This window comes from Zea mays, chromosome 6 (genome assembly GCF_902167145.1).
Source record: "Zea mays cultivar B73 chromosome 6, Zm-B73-REFERENCE-NAM-5.0, whole genome shotgun sequence".
Classification (NCBI taxonomy): domain Eukaryota; kingdom Viridiplantae; phylum Streptophyta; class Magnoliopsida; order Poales; family Poaceae; genus Zea; species Zea mays.
Window position 1 is genome coordinate 19,967,195 of NC_050101.1, and position 20,686 is coordinate 19,987,880.

At 46.7% G+C, this 20,686-nt stretch overlaps 2 protein-coding genes across 2 annotated transcripts; one reads left to right on the forward strand and one right to left on the reverse strand.

The window, feature by feature from the left end:
• Positions 1-223: 223 nt before the first annotated feature.
• On the reverse strand, positions 224-3,310 carry LOC100279957 (putative DUF26-domain receptor-like protein kinase family protein). Its single transcript, NM_001152907.1, is given in 7 exon segments — positions 224-794; positions 877-1,018; positions 1,157-1,394; positions 1,517-1,727; positions 1,807-1,940; positions 2,090-2,242; positions 2,403-3,310. Coding segments are annotated over 7 exon segments (2,112 nt in total). The 5' UTR covers positions 3,289-3,310; the 3' UTR covers positions 224-446.
• Positions 3,311-5,916: 2,606 nt separating this feature from the next.
• Positions 5,917-6,675, forward strand: LOC100277748 (uncharacterized). Its single transcript, NM_001151239.2, has 2 exons — positions 5,917-6,287; positions 6,372-6,675. The coding sequence occupies exons 1-2, from the start codon at positions 6,111-6,113 to the stop codon at positions 6,480-6,482; spliced, it is 288 nt and encodes a 95-aa protein (NP_001144711.1). The 5' UTR covers positions 5,917-6,110; the 3' UTR covers positions 6,483-6,675.
• Positions 6,676-20,686: the final 14,011 nt, after the last annotated feature.

Here is a 20,686-nt window from a genome sequence, read left to right on the forward strand (position 1 = left end):
AAAGAGAATGCATTTTCCCTGGTACAATTGTGTCATCTGTCTATCCCATCTTTTCTTACAATGTAAGTTTGCTCGTGAATGCAGTTCATGTGTTGGAGCATTTGGTGCCTAAGGAGCAACCTCATCTTCAAAGACATCCCCAAGTCTGCATAGATGCCTTTCACATTTTTTTTACAGACTCCCTTTTTCTTTCTTTTCGTTTATGTGATTCTATGACAAGTCCTTTTCATTCAAATAAAATTATTATCCGTACGGGGTACCCCTCCAGTTCATTCAGAAAAAAAAAACATTATCTAATACGACTTGAGATTCTTGAAAACAGTATATATATATATATATATATATATATATATATATATATATATATATATATATATATATATATATATATATATATATATATATCTTTCGGCCATATGTATATTCTTGTCGGCGTTCATGCATGCTTATCTTGGTTCAAGCTCCGTGAGCGTAACCTCGTTCGGCGACATTGCTGCCCTATCAGTGGACGACTGCAGCTTCAGCGCCCTCTTATACGCATCGGAGTAGGGGCGCGAATGGTCTTCCGTCTCCTGAATGCAAAATGTTGGCCTTGACGGGGCCTGTAGTGAGATGGTGTCGCTGCTGAGCATAACGTTTACAGACGACATCAGCGGCCTGTCTGCAGGGCTGTCCTGAACGCATAGTAGCCCGATGTTGACAAGCTTCGCCATCTGGTCTGGAGGAGCTCGGTGGCTCATCAGGAATGGGTCCAGCAGCTCTTGGATTGTTCCTGAGCTCCAGTGCTCCCATACCTAGTACATAAGAGTATATATCATCTGTGGTAAATTATTGCACTCGCTCTTATAGTAAATTATTAATAGAATAAGTACTCACTAGGCTTAAGAGGTCAACTGATTGGTCCGAGTTACTGTTTTTCCTCCCTGTGACCATCTCCAGGATCAAAACACCAAAACTGAAGACATCCGACTTGACCGAGTATTGCCCGTGCATGGCGTATTCTGGTGCCATGTATCCACTGAGATGATACAAACCAAACGCAGCTTTTATGAGATTTTCGATATATCGTCATAGGCTGATATATACCAAATTACGGATATATGATTTCTTGATGCTTTGTTTGTGAATGAAATGAAAAACATATAATAAGACTTACTATGTTCCAGCAATATGGCTAGTGGCACCTTGGCTCTGATCCATGTGGAAGAGTTTTGCTAGGCCAAAATCTGATATCTTCGGGGTGTAAGCAGAGTCAAGGAGCACGTTGCTTGGTTTAAGGTCTCGATGGACTATCTTCAGCTGAGACTCCTCGTGGAGATATTGCAGGCCCCGTGCAACTCCGCTCACAATCTCGAGTCTCTTCCACCAATCCAGCTCTTTGCTTTTCTGAGAATCTATTGCCCGAACAGACAATGCTTTAGGCAAATACTTTCATAATATATACCAAAGAGTTAAATGTAAAAAAAAAAATTTTGTAGCCATTCTTAGAGACTAACAGCTAGCAAGGGAAATGTACCAAAAAGAATGGTGTCGAGGCTCCTGTTTGGCATGTATTCATACACAAGTAGTTTCTCGTCTTCTTCCAAGCAAACGCCTATGAGCCTCACAAGGTTCTTATGTTGAAGCCTGGCAACTAAGACTAGCTCTGTTTTGAGCTCTGTTAACCCTTGTGTAGAGCCAAGTGAGAGCCTCTTCACTGCTACTTGTTGGCCTTCAGAAAGGATTCCCTGCATATACGCGTGAAAAGACACTCAGACCATCAACTGATGCTGTAACCAGATCCAGGATTTAGATCAAGTTTCCTACCTTATAAACTGCACCGAACCCTCCTTCGCCAAGCTTATTGCTTTCAGCGAAGTTATTGGTTGCTGCCCGTAATGCCGGTAGGTCAAAAAGGAGCGAATCGATGCTCTTATCAATGTCATCTGGACTAGGAGAACCTGTTGGATTGGATCAAGGAGAGAAAAAAAAAACAAAAAAAAGAGAGATTGTGATACAGCTTTTAGTAAACACTAGGTATTCTTTAGATAAGGTTGATTGATTAGCTGTGTCCCTACTGCTACAACGTAGTTAGAAAATGAATGATTACATGGCTTTCCTGATGAGTCCCTTTGCGCTGTTGTTCTTCTTCTACTCCGGTAATACAAACATGCTACTGCGAGAGCTAATATTGCAGTTGCAGCAGCTAAAGGCAATGCAATGGCCAACACCAGTCTGGTTCTATTTTTATGGCCTCCTCCCCCTGAAAAAAGTGTAAACACAGTAACAGATCAAGTGTAAACATAGTAACTTGAATACAAACATGAAGAGTGCCCTCTCGTCTTCGTACCTATTGTCTGCTCTGCATTTCTACATATGTATATATTCTTTAAAAAAAGAAAAAAAAAAGACATGCTGTTGACCTTGCCCGGTCGCCGGCGGCGTCATGTTCACTGCTGGCGCTGCTGGCGGCGGCGCCCCGGGCGGCCCCGGGATTTGCAGCAGCGGGTTACCGGAGAAGAAGTGATACGTCTCAAAGCGCAAGCTACAGCGCACCCCAAAGACTCTCCCGCCATGCTTGCCGCCGAAATACGTGGGCGCAAACCTCCTATAGACTCCCCCCAGACACGCCCGGCAGTCGGCCACCGTCATGTCCGGCGTGCACTGCGCCAGCGAGTAGATCTTGGGGTACTTCGCGTCGTCGAACGGCTCCTCCCCCGTGCCGAACCGCCTGACGGGGTCCGTGGCCGCGTAGTCGGAGGTGGCGTTGACGAGCCGCGCGGAGGCGGCGTCGAACGCCGGCGCGACCGCGGCGGAGACGTTGTCGTAGCTCCAGGCGATGTACAAGCCCCTGTTGTCCGTGGTGTTGGTCAGGAAGTCCCAGTCGGCGTAGCGGAGGATGCAGGGGTCGTCGTACAGGGTGGCGCCCCTCTTGAAGGCGCATAGCTGCTGCGCGGTCTTGAACGACGCGGCGACGCAACGCGCGCACGAGGAGGCGTTGGTGTCGCCGCGGCAGAGCGCGAGCGCGTAGGCCACGTCCGGCGCGCTGCCCGCGGCGCCGGCGGCGAAGAGAGACGGTGAGGAGGACGCGTTGTTGGTGAGGGCGGTCGCGAGCTGGTTGATGTTGGCCTGGTAGGCGCTCTTGTCCGTGAAGTTGCCGCTCGTGTCGTTGCAGAGCTGCCACGGCAGCGGCTGTGCCGTGGTGGACGGTACATGGTGATGGAAGACGAGGAGAAGAGCGGCGGTGGAGGCAACGAGGCTGTAGGAGGAGATTCTACGGTGGGATAGCGTCGTCGTCGGCACCGCCATGGTTGGCAAGAGAAATGGCCGGTCACTCACTGCTTGTGTGTAATGGTACTAGTACGTAGGAAAAGTACTCCCTCCACTCTCCAAATTGTTTCGAGCGGCATCGAAACACTGCTTTGACAACAATTAAAAAAAAAACATGATTTTGATAGGAGAGACTAAGCTAAAATTTAGCTAGCTAGAATTTAGTCTTCTAAAGTTTAGCTGATAGGTGTTTGGATACACAAGGTTATAATAAGTAGCTAGGTTTAATGTTTTTAGTAAGTATATTGTCAATAATATCTCTGTGCATGTCAGGGATATGGTTGTGAGAAAGGTACAATTTGTTTCTTCGCGATTCTTAAGAAATTTTAGACCCCTTTAGCTCGGTTTTGTGGGCTAATAGACTAAAGTTTAGTTCAAACGTTATCTAAAGTTTAGCTCTACGTTAGTTGGCCAGATACAGATAGACTAAATTTTATTGGCTAATAAACTTTAGACCTGAGTCTAAATACGTCCTAAATATATACTATGTATATAATATTTTTAGAAATTTACCATACGAAGATTTTGATAATCAAAGTTAAACTATGACGCTGCATGCGAACCAAACAATATATTATTTGAACACCGGAGGGATAAGGCTAGTAGCCCGTGGCTAGACACCACTGACTTGACTTGACTTGACTTGAGTGCAAACAGTGACGCAAACAAAAACGATGTTAATGGCCTGAGGTCCATCATTTTCTAGGACAACTGCACCAAACTGTCGCCTTGCCTCGTGCTAAGGCTAAAGTGCTAGAACATCGTAAGGCCCTGTCTCGTGGGTCCTACTAGAACTCAATAACTTCTTGGCTTCTCGAGGGCCCAGCATGACTAGGTCGCATACAATCCTCTCGTCAGTTAGCACTACGATTCTTCTCAATGCACATGAGGTTGCCGGGTCGTATTCCACAGCACAGTCATTTCCTTGCATTGCAAATACATCAAGGTCCCTCTCTCTGCATTAGGTATGATTTGCGTATGTAGCGGTAAGTTATTTTCTCACAATCTTTGCGGATCTAGCGGTAAATCATCCTGAAAGAGGTGGAGGGAGGGGGCAAGGGGGGACCAATTAGGGCTTGTTCGGTTATGCCAATCCAGAAGGGGATTGGACTCCAATCCCCTTCTGGATTGGCGTAACCGAACAAGCCCTTATTGGCACCCAAACCATCCACTCATCCATACTAGTTTACCGTATGATGGGACAGAAAAAATAGTAAGATAATGGGTGGTATTTGCACGACTAAAATCATTGTAATTTTTGGAAACCGATGAATGGTCGATAAATAAATATATAGGTATTTGACGTTAGTGTTTTTAATAGCAATTGTGCCTAATCAATAAAATTCTACATAGTGTTTGGGCTAATTTTGTAATGATGATAGTAGTGAGTAATTCTTTTTTTCTTTATGATTAACACGGTAACACTACAAACACAAGTGGCTTGTAGAGATACTATATTGTTATTTGATCGAGATTATATGTTAACCTAATGTAATTGTAGAGATATTTTTAAAAGTGTCATAGTGATGACACGCAGTATCTTTTTGAACGAAGAGACACGTCAAATAATGTCTTACGTTTCATAAGACAAGTAGTAAAGACATAAATAGTGCCTCAATTGCACCAAAGATATAGTAAAATTATGGTTTCTTGGACTAATCGATACTCAAACTCAAGACCTCATGCAAACTCATAGATGTCGCACAACTTGTTGGTTACATGTTTGACATAAAGGTTACATGGCACTACATGCCTCAAACATCGAAATATCATCTCTACAATATTAAAAGAGATTACTCGAATTTTGTCTGTATGAGGTAAATTCAAAGTAAAAGTGTCTAAATAGATCTCTATATAAATTTATATAGACATTTTATAAAATGTTTTAGACAAATGTCTCAAGGATTGTCTCACTACTTGAGACATTTACCAAGGTGCATCGTCGATCAGATAGATGGGTCTTGGAACTCGAGGCCCCTTGAGATTCTTTTGGGACAGATGGGCACCAACCCTACTGAAGCATGGCTACAAATCGCAGGCGTGATGCCAATGAGTCAAGGGAAGAAGATGCTCAGAACCCTACATCCTCTATGGTGGTGGTGTATTGCTCATGAGTACAAGCGAGACTGGGGCCCGAGTACAAGAAAGCTCGAGTTGTCTAGCCTAACCTTCCGATTGGGATCAACCCGCTCTTATGTCAAAGTCTGCCCTCTTTTATAGCCCCAATGGGGTGGCCCTAAGGGTACATTCTCTTTTTACAACCCTTGTTGCGTGGGGCCTAGGTAATCATGAGGCATGTTGTGCTTGATATGGTGGAATCCGCTCGTAAATGGTTGGTGGAGCTCAGGCGTATGCCTCGGTACTCGCACTATGTCGCCCGGATCATGGGAGCTAGGCGTTAGTAGGGATGGCAATTTTACCCACGGGTTCTGATATCTGACCCATCGGGTTCAGATATAATATTTGACCCGTGGGTTCTACCCGTACCCGACCCGGGATGAAATCGGGTCAGGTTCGGTTTTTATACTTTACCCGCGGGTCCCCGCGGATATCCGAAAACAACCACCGGCCAACACAAGCCCAACTGCAGGCCCACAGCAACAGCCCACAAGTCCATTCTGCAGTCCGCACTCCGCACTCTAACCCTAGGCCATCGCTCATTCGCTCCTCAGTCTCCACGGTCCCCAGTCTCACCCGGTGGCCGACCAACCCCAGTCCGCCGTCCACCCTCACAGCCGCCAGCCGCCACCCTGCCAGCCGCCGCCAGCCACCACCTAGGCACCCACGGTCCACGGACGCACATGCACGGCACGGACAGGCCACACTGCTCACCCGCGAGCGGCGCGCGCGAGTCTCTGGCTCTCTGCACGTGCGCGACCAGAGGTCCAGAGCAGGCAGCAGGTAGCCAGGTACAGGCGACTAACCGAGTAGCCGGCCAATCGGCCATCCCTGCGACCAGAGCAGGCACCGGGCAGCAGGTACAAGCACGTCGCCCCCTCCCCTTCCCCTTACATGTAAATTTTTCAGTTGATGTCTCACTGACAATGGTCCGTCTCAAATAGGTTGTCCTCAACTCCATCCATGGCGCCTGTGTTTTCTTTGCTTCGCTGTGTTCCTGGCCGTGTCCCTATGTTGCCTGTTGGCTGCTGTCTGTTGAAGACTTTGAACACTGAAAACTGAAGTGCAAGTGTTGCAGACTTGCAGTTTGTTTATTTGTGTGAAGTGTCTTTGTGGGAGTGTTTTTTTATCCACGTCTCATGTATGTGTTGTTGTCAACAGAGAGTTATGTATTCATAATATTGCTTGCTTCTGTAACAGTAATCAGGTTTATTATGTCTTGGTTTTTTCTTTTGTTCTACCTCGTCAACCATGTGTCTCTGTGTAGCAGTTTGTTTATTTGTGTGAAGTGTCATTATACCCGCGGGTACCCGATACCCGCCCGATACCCGACGGGTACGGGCATGGGTACAAAATCCTACCCGCGGGTATAGTCGTGGATGGGTATAATTAATCCCCGCGGGTATTGTCGCGGGCGGGTATTTACCATACCCGATCCGAACCCGACCCGTTGCCATCCCTAGGCGTTAGAGGCTGGCAGCCTCCTTCAGGCCCAAAACCACTAGGCCCATTGGCCAACCTCGGGCCAAAGGACCCATGCGCCATTGGCTAATGGCCTCCTTCTACCCAAAGCCACCGGGCATGTTGATCAAGGGTGCTGCTAGCATTCGTACTTGTAACACCCTGAAAATCACCCTTGTAAATTTTCTCGAATTTCTTCCTAATTGAAATGAATTTCAAAACCATTTTTAAATTTGTTGTCCGAAGATGTGCTCAACAAAAAGTCTTGTCCAGGAATTTTATCCCCCACTCAACTTGTCCCCCCCATAACAACACTCTCCTCAACATATATCAAAGACCTACCTAAAAGTCCATAGGAAAAAATCACTCCTAAAATGATTTTCCCTTCTAAAGAAAAGTTCACTTTTCCTCCCTCCCCTCCTTTTCTCTTCTTTTGGCCCAGCTCGGCTTGGCCAGCCCACCCTGCCTGGCCTCCTTTCCCCTCCCTCCTTCCTGGTCCGCCTCACCACGGCCACTTGGCCTGCTAGACCCCCAATGCCACTCACCTCGACCCCTCTCCCTCTCACTAACACTACCGCCCCGACTCCACCCATCGGCGTCTCCCCTTCTTCCCCAATCTTCTTCCTCCCTCGGCCTTGGGTCACGCTTGCGCGCGCACATAATTAGCCTGAGCATCCCGCTGGCCACGACGCGACCAACAACAAGAACCCGACGCTGCCACCTGGCCTCGACGCCACCACCCCACTAATCCTCTTCAACGTTGTTGTGCATCCCGTCGGCGTGCTAGCCGACACCAACTCCTTCCGCCTCGCCGCTCACGCCATGGACCTTACCGCTGCTACCCGTCGCCCCAACCTAACTCCACTATGGCGCGCCCCACGCTATAGTGCTACTACCGCATGCCTTGCCCCACCCTGGCCTATAAATAGGACCCCGGCCAGCTTTTCCCCCCTTGCACTCAACATCGCCGCTGTGATCCAACTCCACAGGCTGACCGAAGCTTAGCTAAGGTGAGCCTCGGGTCCGCCCCAATCCCCTCTCCCCTAGTCCCACCCTCTTCCCCTCACATTCCCCTCCACAAGCTTCAATCAAGCTCCTCACCTCCTCCTATGCGCGCCACCACAGCTCCACGCCACTGGTGCACCTTCACCTCAAGCCACCCCATGGCCATTGCCTTGAGCACTGCCCTCACCAGGGATAGCTCTTTAACGTTCCAATGCCTCCCTCCCCACCTTCACCATCACTACCATGCCAGTTGCACCACAATCGTCATGGTCGTCCGCCGCCCCACTCTGGACAACCCCTTCCTCCCATCTACTCACCCCAGGTCACCCCAGTCGTGTTCCCCACCCTCATCTTCCCCTCCTGGCCAGATCTCGTCGCTAGAACCGCCCAGACGACGAGGAAGTCCGGTGAACTGGCAGGGACCATCGTCGGAGCTGCGACCCTAGCCGACTCGGCCGTTAGCCCCCTGACGCATCTGCTACTGTCACCCCTCTCTCACTGGTTCGTGGACCCCGTGGCTTAACGCCGCCACCCTGCCATTGTATCCCCCTACTGCAACTAGAAAGTGGGCTAGAGCCCTATAGGATGGCCCAATGCCTTGGGACAATTTCACCCCGAGTAACTCCGACATAAAGTCTAGATCTACCCCCTAAACTTTCCAGAAACTCTAAAACTACCCCTAGGCCATATATCACCCACATCTTCTCCGTTCGAACTCTGTTTTTTTTGTTTTCAACCAAAACTCTTCTAAACTCAAGCCCTATCTCTCTAAAACACCCTTGGCCCCCAGTTGAGCTCATCTTGTATTGGTTTTTCTTGTTTTTGCCATTAGGTTACATCGCAGAGTACACCACACCAAGTACCGAGGAGCCAAATCCCAACGTGAAGAACGGTGCCACGACCTGGAGCCCAATGGCGCCAAGTTCCAAGCACCTGTGCTGCTAGTCCCAGTGGCAATTCCACTGAATCCTTCTCCCAGTTTTATAAACCACATGTTATTTTGCTGCTAAACCTGGTAGGATAGCCACCATGAGCCGACCTATAAGCTATGCATAGGAATGCAACGAATTCTCTTTTATCTCATTTTTTGTGAAGGTTTTTGGAAAAATGTGTGAGTTGGGATAAAAAGGTGACTTTGGGAAAACAAATATAGTGAACGTCTTCAGTCAGCAACACTACCTAGAGCGGGATAGATTCTGAGACCCTAGGATATGGGGGACCCATGAGGAGTAACTCTAGGGTTTCAGATGAAATGCCTGGAGGGTGTTGCTCGAGTCAGTAAAGATTGAGCCAGTAAAGAGTTCATCTTCCCTAACTCATTTACAAGTACAACTACCTGGTATTGTATGAGACAATACTTAGTCTGAATCCACGTGGCTAGTATAGCAGTTACCAGATGTGCTAGGGAGCAACATGAGGCCAAGGGTGGGGTAATGAGAGCACCTAGAGGGGGGTGAATAGGTGATCCTGTAAAAACAACTCTAAACAAAACAAACTTGGTCCAAATATGGATTAGTGAAATTTAAAACCAAGTTCGAATGAGAAGAGTGAGAGGAGAAAGATGACTTCTTCACTTAATTGCTCTCACAAGATGAGTATTAAACTTAGAGCAATATTGTAAGTGAAGTGCTAGGAAGAACAAAATCGTAGCAAGGTAAAATAGACAATAGACACGGTGATTTTATCCCGTGGTTTGGTCAAGCGTAAAATGCTTGCCTACTCCACGTTGTGGCATCCCAATGGACGAGGGTTGCACTCAACCCCTCTCAAGTGATCCAACGATCAAACTTGAGTACCACGGTTGTCTTCCGTATAATATGATCCCGTTTGTGAGGAATCTCCACAAGTTGAAGTCTCTCACCCTTACACAAATGATCTCGATCAACACAAGAGTAAGGAGGGAGTAGCAACGCACACAAGAGCACAAACGCAGCAACACCACGCACACAAACGAAGAAAAAAGAGCGCACGAATGAAAACGACAGAGTTACAACTCAAGAACGCGCTCAAATCTCTCTCTAGCAATTCAACAGCGTGGTCGCGGAGTCTCGGAGTTGTAGTGTGCTCAAAGTATGCTTGGGTACCAGGTAGAGGCGCTTAGGGACCTCTTTTATAGCCCCAAGGGCCAAAGGAGCCGTTGCTCCTCCATTTGGAAGGCCCTGGTTGCCTTCTGTCCACGGGTGCACCGGACTGTCCGGTGCACACCGGACATCCAACAGTGCACGATTTACTTCCATAACAAGCCGAGTCGACCGTTGCTAGCTGATCCGCGCCTTCGGCCAAATGGCACACCGGACAGTCCGGTGGCGCACCGGACAGTCCGGTGCTGCCTGTTGACCGTTGGCGCAGCATACGTGCCCGCCACGTGGCCGCCGTTGATTGTGCGCCGACCGTTGGGGCTGGCGAGAGCCGTTGGACGCCTGGCTCACCGGACAGTCCGGTGAATTATAGCCAGCACGCCTGGCTCATTTCCCGAGAGCGGCCAGTATGGCCGCTTAGCCGCTAGCCGAGCAGCCTGGCGCACCGGACACTGTCCGGTGCACACTGGACAGTCCGGTGCACACCGGACAGTCCGGTGCTGCCCAGACTTGGCCAAATTTGGCCAAACTTGTTTTCTTCAATTTTGCTCGACTTGATGAGTTACCTAGCACTTAGATGAACATAGTTAGCAACTAAAACAATTGACTAAGTGCTAGACACATACCTTTATCCATTTCTCCAAAAGGATTTGCAATTTGCTCCATCTCAAGCCCAAAATGCACTTTCTTTGCATAACAAGGTTAGTGACCAAAACAAAGTGCTAAAAACAAAGATGAGGGTATATGCAACTTATCCAAACACTCAAACCATATTTCCATGTTGGTTTTGAACAAGTTGCACTTTTGGTCCTCCAATTCACTTCATTTGGACTTGATCACTTCAATTTGCTTTCTTTACACTGTGCTTACACTCATAGAAGACATGTTAGTTCAAAGTGATGTGTTGGGCACTTAATCACCAAAACACTTAGAAATGGCCCAAGGGCACATTTCCCTTTCAATCTCCCCCTTTTTGGTGATTTATGCCAACACATCAAAAGCAACTCAAAATGCACTAACATAACCAAACGTGAGCAAAAATGTGCAAATTGAAGTCAAACTTAAAACTAATTGAAATATCACAGGATTTGGCATATTTGGATCATTTTGCCACAACTTGGTTTGTTTTTGCAAAACAAATTCATTTTTCTGACTTCTAAGTCAAATCACTTTATTTTTGCAAATCAAACCATTTTCAAAGACTAGTTTTGATCAAAAACCAAAAACTCCCCCTTTTTATTCTTAAAAAGCTTTCTCCCCCAAAAGAGAATAGTTTTATAATTAGAGAGCTCCTCTTTGCTATCAAGAGGATTTTGATCAAATAGACAAGTTCAAAATACAAAAATTTTGAAATTCACAAGTGGCAGTTGATCCAGTTGCTTTGGCCTTAATTTCTCCCCCTTTGGCATTAAGCACCAAAACGGAGAAACTTAGTGGCCTAGAACCCCATTGCCTCACCAAAAATTGCAAATAAGGAGCAAAAAGCAATGAGAAAACACAAAGGGTGACTTGGAACAAAATACATTGATACCGTAATGCAGTGGAAGTTTTTCTTTGTTCAAGTCCACATGTTCCCTTTCAATGCACCTTTGAGACTACATCTTCATAACTCAACAAACACATTAGTCTCAAAGGGTCAAGTTGTAGCATATCCCCCCTAAACATATGCATCATTTGCACAAGGACTTGTGAGGTCCGGGGATGACATTCTACAACTTGAGCACAAAAATAAACAATAAAGCTCAAAAATATGATCAAAGGCATAAAAACACATGTATGCTATAGATCAATCCAAGTTCCGCGAATCTAAGACATTTAGCTCACTACGCAGCCTGCAAAACCTTTTCTCATCTAAACGCTTGGTGAAGATATCGGCTAGCTGGTGGTCGGTGCTAATATGGCAAACATTGATATCTCCCATTTGCTGGTGGTCTCTCAGAAAGTGATGCCGGATGTCTATGTGCTTAGTGCGGCTATGTTCAACGGGATTATCCGCCAAGCGGATTGCACTCTCATTATCACACAGGAGTGGGACTTTGCTCAGATTATAGCAAAAGTCTCGGAGGGTTTGCCTCATCCAAAGTAGTTGCGCGCAACACTGACTAGCGGCAACATACTCGGCCTCGACGGTGGATAGGGCAATGGATGTTTGTTTCTTTGAACTCCAAGACACCAGGGACCTTCCTAGAAATTGATAAGTCTCCGATGTGCTCTTCCTATCAACCTTGCACCCGGCATAGTCGGAATCTGAATATCCAATCAAGTCAAAGGTAGACCCTTTAGGATACCAGATCCCAAAGCAAGGCGTATGAACTAAATATCTAAGAATACGCTTCACAGCCACAAGATGACATTCCTTGGGGTCGGATTGAAATCTAGCACACATGCATACGGTAAGCATTATATCCGGTCTACTAGCACAAAGATAAAGCAAAGAACCTATCATAGACCGGTATGCCTTTTGATCAACGGACTTACCTCCCTTGTCGAGGTCCAAATGTCCGTCGGTTCCCATCGGCGTTTTAGCGGGCTTTGCGTCCTTCATCCCAAACTTCTTGAGCAAGTCTTGCGTGTACTTCGTTTGAGAGATGAACGTCCCGTCTTTATGTTGCTTTACTTGAAATCCGAGGAAGTATGTTAATTCTCCCATCATGGACATCTCGAATTTCTGTTGCATCACCCTGCTAAACTCCTCACAAGACTTTTGATTAGTAGAACCAAATATTATGTCATCGACATATATTTGGCATATAAACAAATCACCATTGCAAGTCTTAGTAAAAAGAGTTGGATCAGCTTTCCCGACCTTGAAAGCATTAGAAATAAGAAAATCTCTAAGGCATTCATACCATGCTCTTGGTGCTTGCTTAAGCCCATAGAGCGCCTTAGAGAGTTTATACACATGGTCGGGATACCTGTCATCCTCGAAGCCAGGGGGTTGCTCCACAGACACCTCCTCCTTGATTGGCCCGTTGAGGAAGGCGCTCTTTACGTCCATTTGAAACAACTTAAAAGAGTGGTGAGCAGCATAGGCCAATAAAATGCGAATAGACTCAAGCCTAGCTACTGGAGCAAAAGTCTCCTCAAAATCCAAACCTGCGACTTGGGCATATCCTTTTGTCACAAGTCGAGCCTTGTTTCTTGTCACCACCCCGTATTCGTCTTGCTTGTTGCGAAACACCCACTTGGTTCCCACAACGTTTTGCTTCGGACGTGGCACCAGGCTCCACACTTCATTTCTCTTGAAATTGTTGAGCTCCTCCTGCATGGCCAACACCCAGTCCGGATCCTGCAAGGCTTCTTCTACCCTAAAAGGCTCAATAGAAGAAACAAAAGAGTAATGCTCACAAAAATTAGCCAATCATGAACGAGTGGTTACTCCCTTGCTGATGTCACTAAGGATTTGATCCACCGGATGATCCTTTTGAATGTTGGTGCGGACTTGAGTTGGAGGTGCCTGTGGTACTTCTTCTTCCTCCTTATCCTTTTCTTCATTTGCTCCCCCTTGATCCATGCCTTCATCTTGAGGTACCTGTTCCTCATCTTGAGTTGGGGGTTCCACCATGGTTGAGGAAGAAGGTTGATCCTGTTCTTGTTGTTCCTGCGGTCGCACATCACCGATCGCCATAGTCCTCATTGCGGCTGTCGGAACTTCATTCTCATCTACATCATCAAGATCAACTTGCTCTCTTGGAGAGCCATTAGTCTCATCAAATACAACGTCACTAGTGACTTCAACTAAACCTGAAGATTTGTTGAAGACCCTATATGCCTTTGTATTTGAATCATAACCTAGTAAAAACCCTTCTACAGCTTTAGGAGCAAACTTTGAATGTCTACCTCTCTTTACCAAGATGTAGCATTTGCTCCCAAATACACGAAAGTACGAAACATTGGGTTTGTTACCGGTTAGGAGCTCATATGCCGTCTTCTTGAGGTGACGATGAAGGTAGAGGCGGTTTATGGCATGACAAGCCGTATTTACGGCTTCCGACCAAAACCGCTCCGGTGTCTTGTATTCTCCTAGCATCGTCCTTGCCATATCGATGAGCGTCCGGTTCTTCCTCTCCACTACACCATTTTGCTGTGGAGTGTAGGGAGTGGAGAACTCATGCTTGATGCCTTCCTCCTCAAGATATTCCTCTACTTGAAGATTCTTGAATTCAGATCCATTATCGCTCCTGATCTTCTTCACCTTGAGATCAAACTCATTTTGGGCTCTCTTTAGGAAGCGCTTTAAGGTACTTTGAGTTTCAGATTTATCTTCCCCCGATGCTAAGATAAGCAACGGGTCCGAAGAGATCCATGTGAAGAAGTTCTAGAGGTCTTGATGTCGTCATCACGTTCTTGCTTGGATGACTTGTTCCCACCTGCTTCCCTGCTTGGCACGCTACACAGGGTCTGTCTTTCTCAAAACAGACATCGGTTAGTCCTAACACATGTTCTCCCTTTAGAAGTTTATGAAGGTTCTTCATTCCAACATGTGCTAGACGGCGATGCCAGAGCCAGCCCATGTTGGTCTTAGCAATTAAACATGCATCTAGATCGGCATTCTCTTTAGTAAAATCAACCAAATAAAGCTTGTCGTCTAATACACCTTTAAATGCTACTGAACCATCACTCCTTCTAAAGACAGTAACATCAATATTCGTAAATAAACAGTTATATCCCATGTGACATAACTGACTAACAGAAAGCAAATTATAACCAAGCGATTCTACTAAGAAAACATTAGAAATTGAATGCTCGGTAGTGATGGCTATTTTACCCAAACCTTTGACTTTGCCTTGGTTCCCATCTCCAAAGATAATCATGTCTTGGGAATCCTTGTTCTTGACGTAGGAGGTGAACATCTTCTTCTCCCCCGTCATATGGTTCGTGCATCCGCTATCAATTATCCAACTTGAGCCCCCAGATGCATAAACCTGCAAGGCAATTTAGGCTTGGGATTTAGGTACCCAACTCTTGTTGGGTCCTACAAGGTTAGTTACATAAGGTTTTGGAACCCAAATGCAAGTCTTACCTCTCTTGCATTTAGGCCCCACATTTTTAGCACATACTTTACCAGATTTACAAAACAGCACATATGAAGCATCATAAGTATGGTAAAGCATAGAAGGACCATGAGATGCATTTCTAGACGCATAAGAAACAACATTATGAGCATGGCGCCTAGGTCTACTCCTACTATGAGTATGAGATGAACTAGAAGAAGCATTCATGGTACGAGGAGCAAAAACAGCATCATGACGCACAGGTAAAACAACATGATCATCATGATGAACAACTCGAGAAGCACGAAAAGCATTCTTAACATGAGCATACAAATAAGCATGGTTCTTCTTATCATGAAAGGAATGCGAACTACTAGCCAAAGGCACCTTCCCCTTCTCCTTAATGAAGCTGGGGGCCCTTTGGCTCTTTGTGTCCTTGGTTCCCTTTTGGAAACCAAGTCCATCCTTAATGGAGGGATGTCTACCAATGGTGTAGGCATCCCTAGCAAACTTAACCTTTTCACACTCATTTTTACAAATTTTAAGTTGATCATTAAGGTTGGTGATCTCATCATTCAACTTTGAAATAGTAAAGGCATGATCATTGCAAGCATCAACATCAAAATCCTTACATCTATTGCAGATAGATACATGCTCCAGAGAAGAACTAGCAATACTTAATTTCTATATTCTAGCATTTAAATCAACATTTAAACTCTTAAGGCTGGAAATAGAATCATGGCAAGAAGTCAATTCAAAGGCAAGCATTTCATTCTTCTTAATTTCTAAAGCAAGGGATTTTTCGACATTAACAAATTTATCATGTTCCTCATAAAGAATATCCTCTTGCTTTTCAAGCAACCTATCCTTTTCATTAAGAGCATCAATCAATTCATTAATTTTATCAATTTTGGATCTATCTAAGCCCTTGAAAAGATCGCTATAATCTAAATCATCATCAGAATCCTCATCGCTAGAAGAAGTATATTTGGGAGTATCTCGTGTATGTACCTTCTTCTCCTTAGCCATGAGGCACGTGTGTCGTTCGTTGAGGAAGAGGGATGACTTGTTGAAGGCGGAGGCGGCGAGTCCCTCGTCGTCGGAGTCGGATGAAGAGCAGTCCGAGTCCCATTCCTTGCCAAGGTGCGCCTCGTCCTTCTTCTTCTTGTAGAATTTCTTCTTCTTCTTCTTTCCTTTCTTCTCTTGGTCCTGGTCATTTTCATTATTGGGACATTGAGCAATAAAATGATCGGACTTACTGCACTTGAAGCATGTACGCTTGCCCCTTGATTTGCCCTTGTTGGGGTAGTCCTTGCGTCCCTTCAAAGCAGTCTTGAAGCGCTTGATTACAAGCGCCATCTCCTCCTCATTAAGGCCGGCAGCCTCAATTTGCGCCACCTTGACGGGAAGCGCCTCCTTGCTTGCCGTCGCCTTAAGAGCCACGGGTTGCGGCTCATAGTGTGGAAGAGGTCCGTTGGCGATGTCGTCGACGTACCTCGCCTCCTTTGCCATCATGCGCCCACTTACAAATTTTCCAAGGATTTCCTCGGGCGACATTTTGGTGTACCTGGGGTTCTCACGAATAAGGTTTACAAGGTTAGGATCAATAACGGTAAATGACCTTAGCACGAGGCGCACGACGTTATGATCCGTCCATCTTGTACTCCCGTAGCTTCGAATCTTGTTCACCAGGGTCTTGAGCCTGTTGTATGTGTCAGTTGGCTCTTCACCCCTCTTCATGGTAAACCTCCCCAGCTCGCCTTCTACCAACTCCATCTTGGTGATCATTGTGGCGTTGTTTCCCTCATGAGCAATTTTGAGGGTGTCCCATATCTCCTTAGCATTGTCCAAGCCACTGACCTTGTTATATTCATCCCTGCATAGAGATGCTAGAAGCACAGTAGTAGCTTGGGCATTTTTATGAATTTCCTCATTAATAAAAACATTATTATCACTACTATCAAAGTGCATCCCATTTTCAACTATTTCCCAAATGCTAGGATGAAGAGAGAAAAGATGATTACGTATTTTATGACTCCAAAAAGAATAATCTTCCCCATCAAAATGAGGGGGTTTGCCAAGAGGAATAGACAAAACATGAGCATTGGAGTTGTATGGAAAACGAGAATAATCAAAAGACGTTTTAGAGTAGTTTGGTTTAACCGTCTTTGCTTGAAGGAAGAGTCGTCGTCGTCGTCCTTTGGTGAAGAAGAAGAGTCGTCGCTGTCGTAGTGGACTATCTTCTTGATGCGCCTCTTCTTCTTCCCGTCCTTCTTCTTGTTGTTTGAGCCTGAGTCGGTGGGCTTTTCACCCTTTGGCTCGTTGTCGTTGACGGTCTCCTTCTCCTTCTCGTCGATCACGATCCCCTTGCCTTTAGGATCCATCTCTTCGGGCGATTAGTCCCTTGATGAAGACAACGGCTCCGATACCAATTGAGAGCACCTAGAGGGGGGGGGTGAATAGGTGATCCTGTAAAAACAGCTCTAAACAAAACAAACTTGGTCCAAATATGGATTAGTGAAATCTAAAACCAAGTTCGAATGAGAAGAGTGAGAGGAGAAATATGACTTCTTCACTTAATTGCTCTCACAAGATGAGTATTAAACTTAGAGCAATATTGTAAGTGAAGTGCTAGGAAGAACAAAATCGCAGCAAGGTAAAATAGACAATAAACACGGTGATTTTATCCCGTGGTTCGGTCAAGCGTAAAATGCTTGCCTACTCCACGTTGTGGCGTCCCAATGGACGAGGGTTGCACTCAACCCCTCTCAAGTGATCCAACGATCAAACTTGAGTACCACGGTTGTCTTCCGTATAATATGATCTCGTTTGTGAGGAATCTCCACAAGTTGGAGTCTCTCACCCTTACACAAATGGTCTCGATCAACACAAGAGTAAGGAGAGAGTAGCAACGCACACAAGAGCACAAACGCAGCAACACCACGCACACAAACGAAGAAAAAAGAGCGCACGAATAAAAACGACAGAGTTACAACTCAAGAACACGCTCAAATCTCTCTCTAGCAATTCAACAGCGTGGTCGCGGAGTCTCGGAGTTGTAGTGTGCTCAAAGTATGCTTGGGTACCAGGTAGAGGCGCCTAGGGACCTCTTTTATAGCCCCAAGGGCCAAAGGAGCCGTTGCTCCTCCATTTAGAAGGCCCTGGTTGCCTTCTGTCCGTGGGTGCACCGGACTGTCCAGTGCACACCGGACATCCAACAGTGCACGATTTACTTCCATAACAAGCCGAGTCGACCGTTGCCAGCTGATCCGCGCCTTCGGCCAAATGGCACACCAGACAGTCTGGTGGTGCACCAGACAGTCCGGTGCTGCCTGTTGACCGTTGGTGCAGCATACGCGCCCGCCACGTGGCCGCCGTTGATTGTGCGCCGACCGTTAGGGCTGGCGAGAGCCGTTGGCCGCCTGGCTCACCGGACAGTCCGGTGAATTATAGCCAGCGCGCCTGGCTCATTTCCCGGGAGCGGCCAGTATGGCCGCTTAGCTGCTAGCCGAGCAGCCTGGCGCACCGGACACTGTCCGGTGCACACCGGACTAGGACTGGGCGTTCGGGTTTACCCGAAATTTCGGGTCGGGTTTTTTGGGTTTTTTATATTTCGGGTTTCCAACAGTAGAACCCGTACTCGTACCCAAACTTTCGGGTACCCGTAATTTCGGGTACCCGCAATTTCGGGTTTGGGTTTGGGTAAAATTCGGGTACCCGCTCCAAGTCTCCAACCTCTAAGGTCTACAGTTGCACTACTTCACTTCACACGATCTACAGCTCGCCAGGCGCCAGCTCCAAGCCTCTGTTTTTAGAACCAATATTTTGTTTAGTTGTCATTTTTCGGATAGCTATTGAGACCACTGCATTGCAAAGAAGTACTGCTTTGTCTGTATCTAGAAGAGAAGTAAAAGCTAGTTAGTGATAAACCTGATGACCATCCATACCAAATTAGCGAGGCTTTTGAATAATCTGAAGTCCGTGCATGTGTCCATGCGAACAAGTGAGCCTAACCTTTGCTCTTTTCATTTGCCTGGGAGTTGGGAGACTGCGTGTGCTGGTCGCCTGGGACTAGGACCATGCGCGGTGCCGCTGCCTGCGCGTGCTCTGGCCGCCTGCGAGGAGGACTGGTCGGCCGCCTGGGAGGCTACGCCGCTGTGTGAGGACGCCGCTCGCCGCTGCGCGTGTGCGCGACTGCGCGTTGTGCGGTGCCGCGGGCCCGCGGTGCGCGTGACTGGGAAGACCGGCGGACCGGCGGTGCAGCCGCCTGGGGATGGGGGCCTAGGAGGGAGGATTGGCCCGCCGTGTGGGACTCGAGAACGCCGCCGGCCGTCTGGGAAGCGCGTGGGAGACTGGGAGTCTGAGAGCTAGGGCTTGCCGCTTGCGACTTTGAGAGTTGCCGAGTTGCGGTGGGTGTGTCCCGTGGGCTGCCGCTTGCGACTTTGAGAGTTGCCGAGTTGAGGTGGGCGTGTCCCGTGGGCTACACCGCTACAGGCTACTCCGCTACTGGGTTGTGCTGTTCCGCACTTCCGCGCCGTTGTCTGTTGGGTTTAGGAGTTGGGTCTATCTAATTTCGGGTAGAACGGGTAGTTCGGGTACCGCGGATGAATACCCGATTAGGCCCAAACTTACTTCGGGTATTCAGTTTTGTTACCCGTTGGAGCTGTTCGGGTAACGGGTCTCGGGCTAAACGGGTACGGGTTTGGGTAATTTGGGTAACGGGCTTCGGGCTCGGGTTTTATGCCCAGTCCTACACCGGACAGTCCGCTGCGACCCAGACTTGGCCAAATTTGGCCAAACTCTGCCAAACTTGTTTTCTTCAATTTTGCTCGACTTGATGAGTTACCTAGCACTTAGATGAACATAGTTAGAAACTAAAACAATTGACTAAGTGCTAGACACATACCTTTATCCATCTCTCCAAAAGGATTTGCAATATGCTCCATCTCAAGCCCAAAATGCACTTTCTTTGCATAACAAGGTTAGTGACCAAAACAAAGCGCTAAAAACAAAGATGAGGGTATATGCAACTTATCCAAACACTCAAACCATATTTCCATGTTGGTTTTGAACAAGTTGCACTTTTGGTCCTCCAATTCACTTCATTTGGACTTGATCACTTCAATTTGCTTTCTTTACACCTGTGCTTACACTCATAGAAGACATGTTAGTTCAAAGTGATGTGTTGGGCACTTAATCACCAAAACACTTAGAAATGGCCCAAGGGCACATTTCCCTTTCAGGTAAAGGTTTGCATTTAATTCTTTCAGCCTAGAAATGGGCTATGTGATGGCCTTGGTCCTATCATGGTAACTGAGTTGGGTGACGCCCGTGTGGGTAGGGCTTTGTGAGGATTCGAGTGGCATGGTAGCTCCTGTCAAACTTGTGGGTAAAGTGTATACCTCTGCGTAGAGTCTAAAATCTATTCGAATAGTATGGACGAGTTATGGTATGGTTCCAACAACTAGTATTTTGGGGTATGTTTTTGGCAAAACAGATGGTTCGGAAAGATAATAGTGAACTTGTGGAAAGGATGATTTCAATGGTTATATTGATTTTGGGTGAAAAACCAGTATGAGGTACCAAAGGCTACAGTGGATGGGAAGTCCAGTAGTAGTTTTTGAAAAAATATGGAAGACTCTTTGAAAATCCCCCCTTTGGGGAAAACAATGTCTTTTGAAAAATGGTTTATAAAATAATCCTGCATAAAATTTGCTTTCA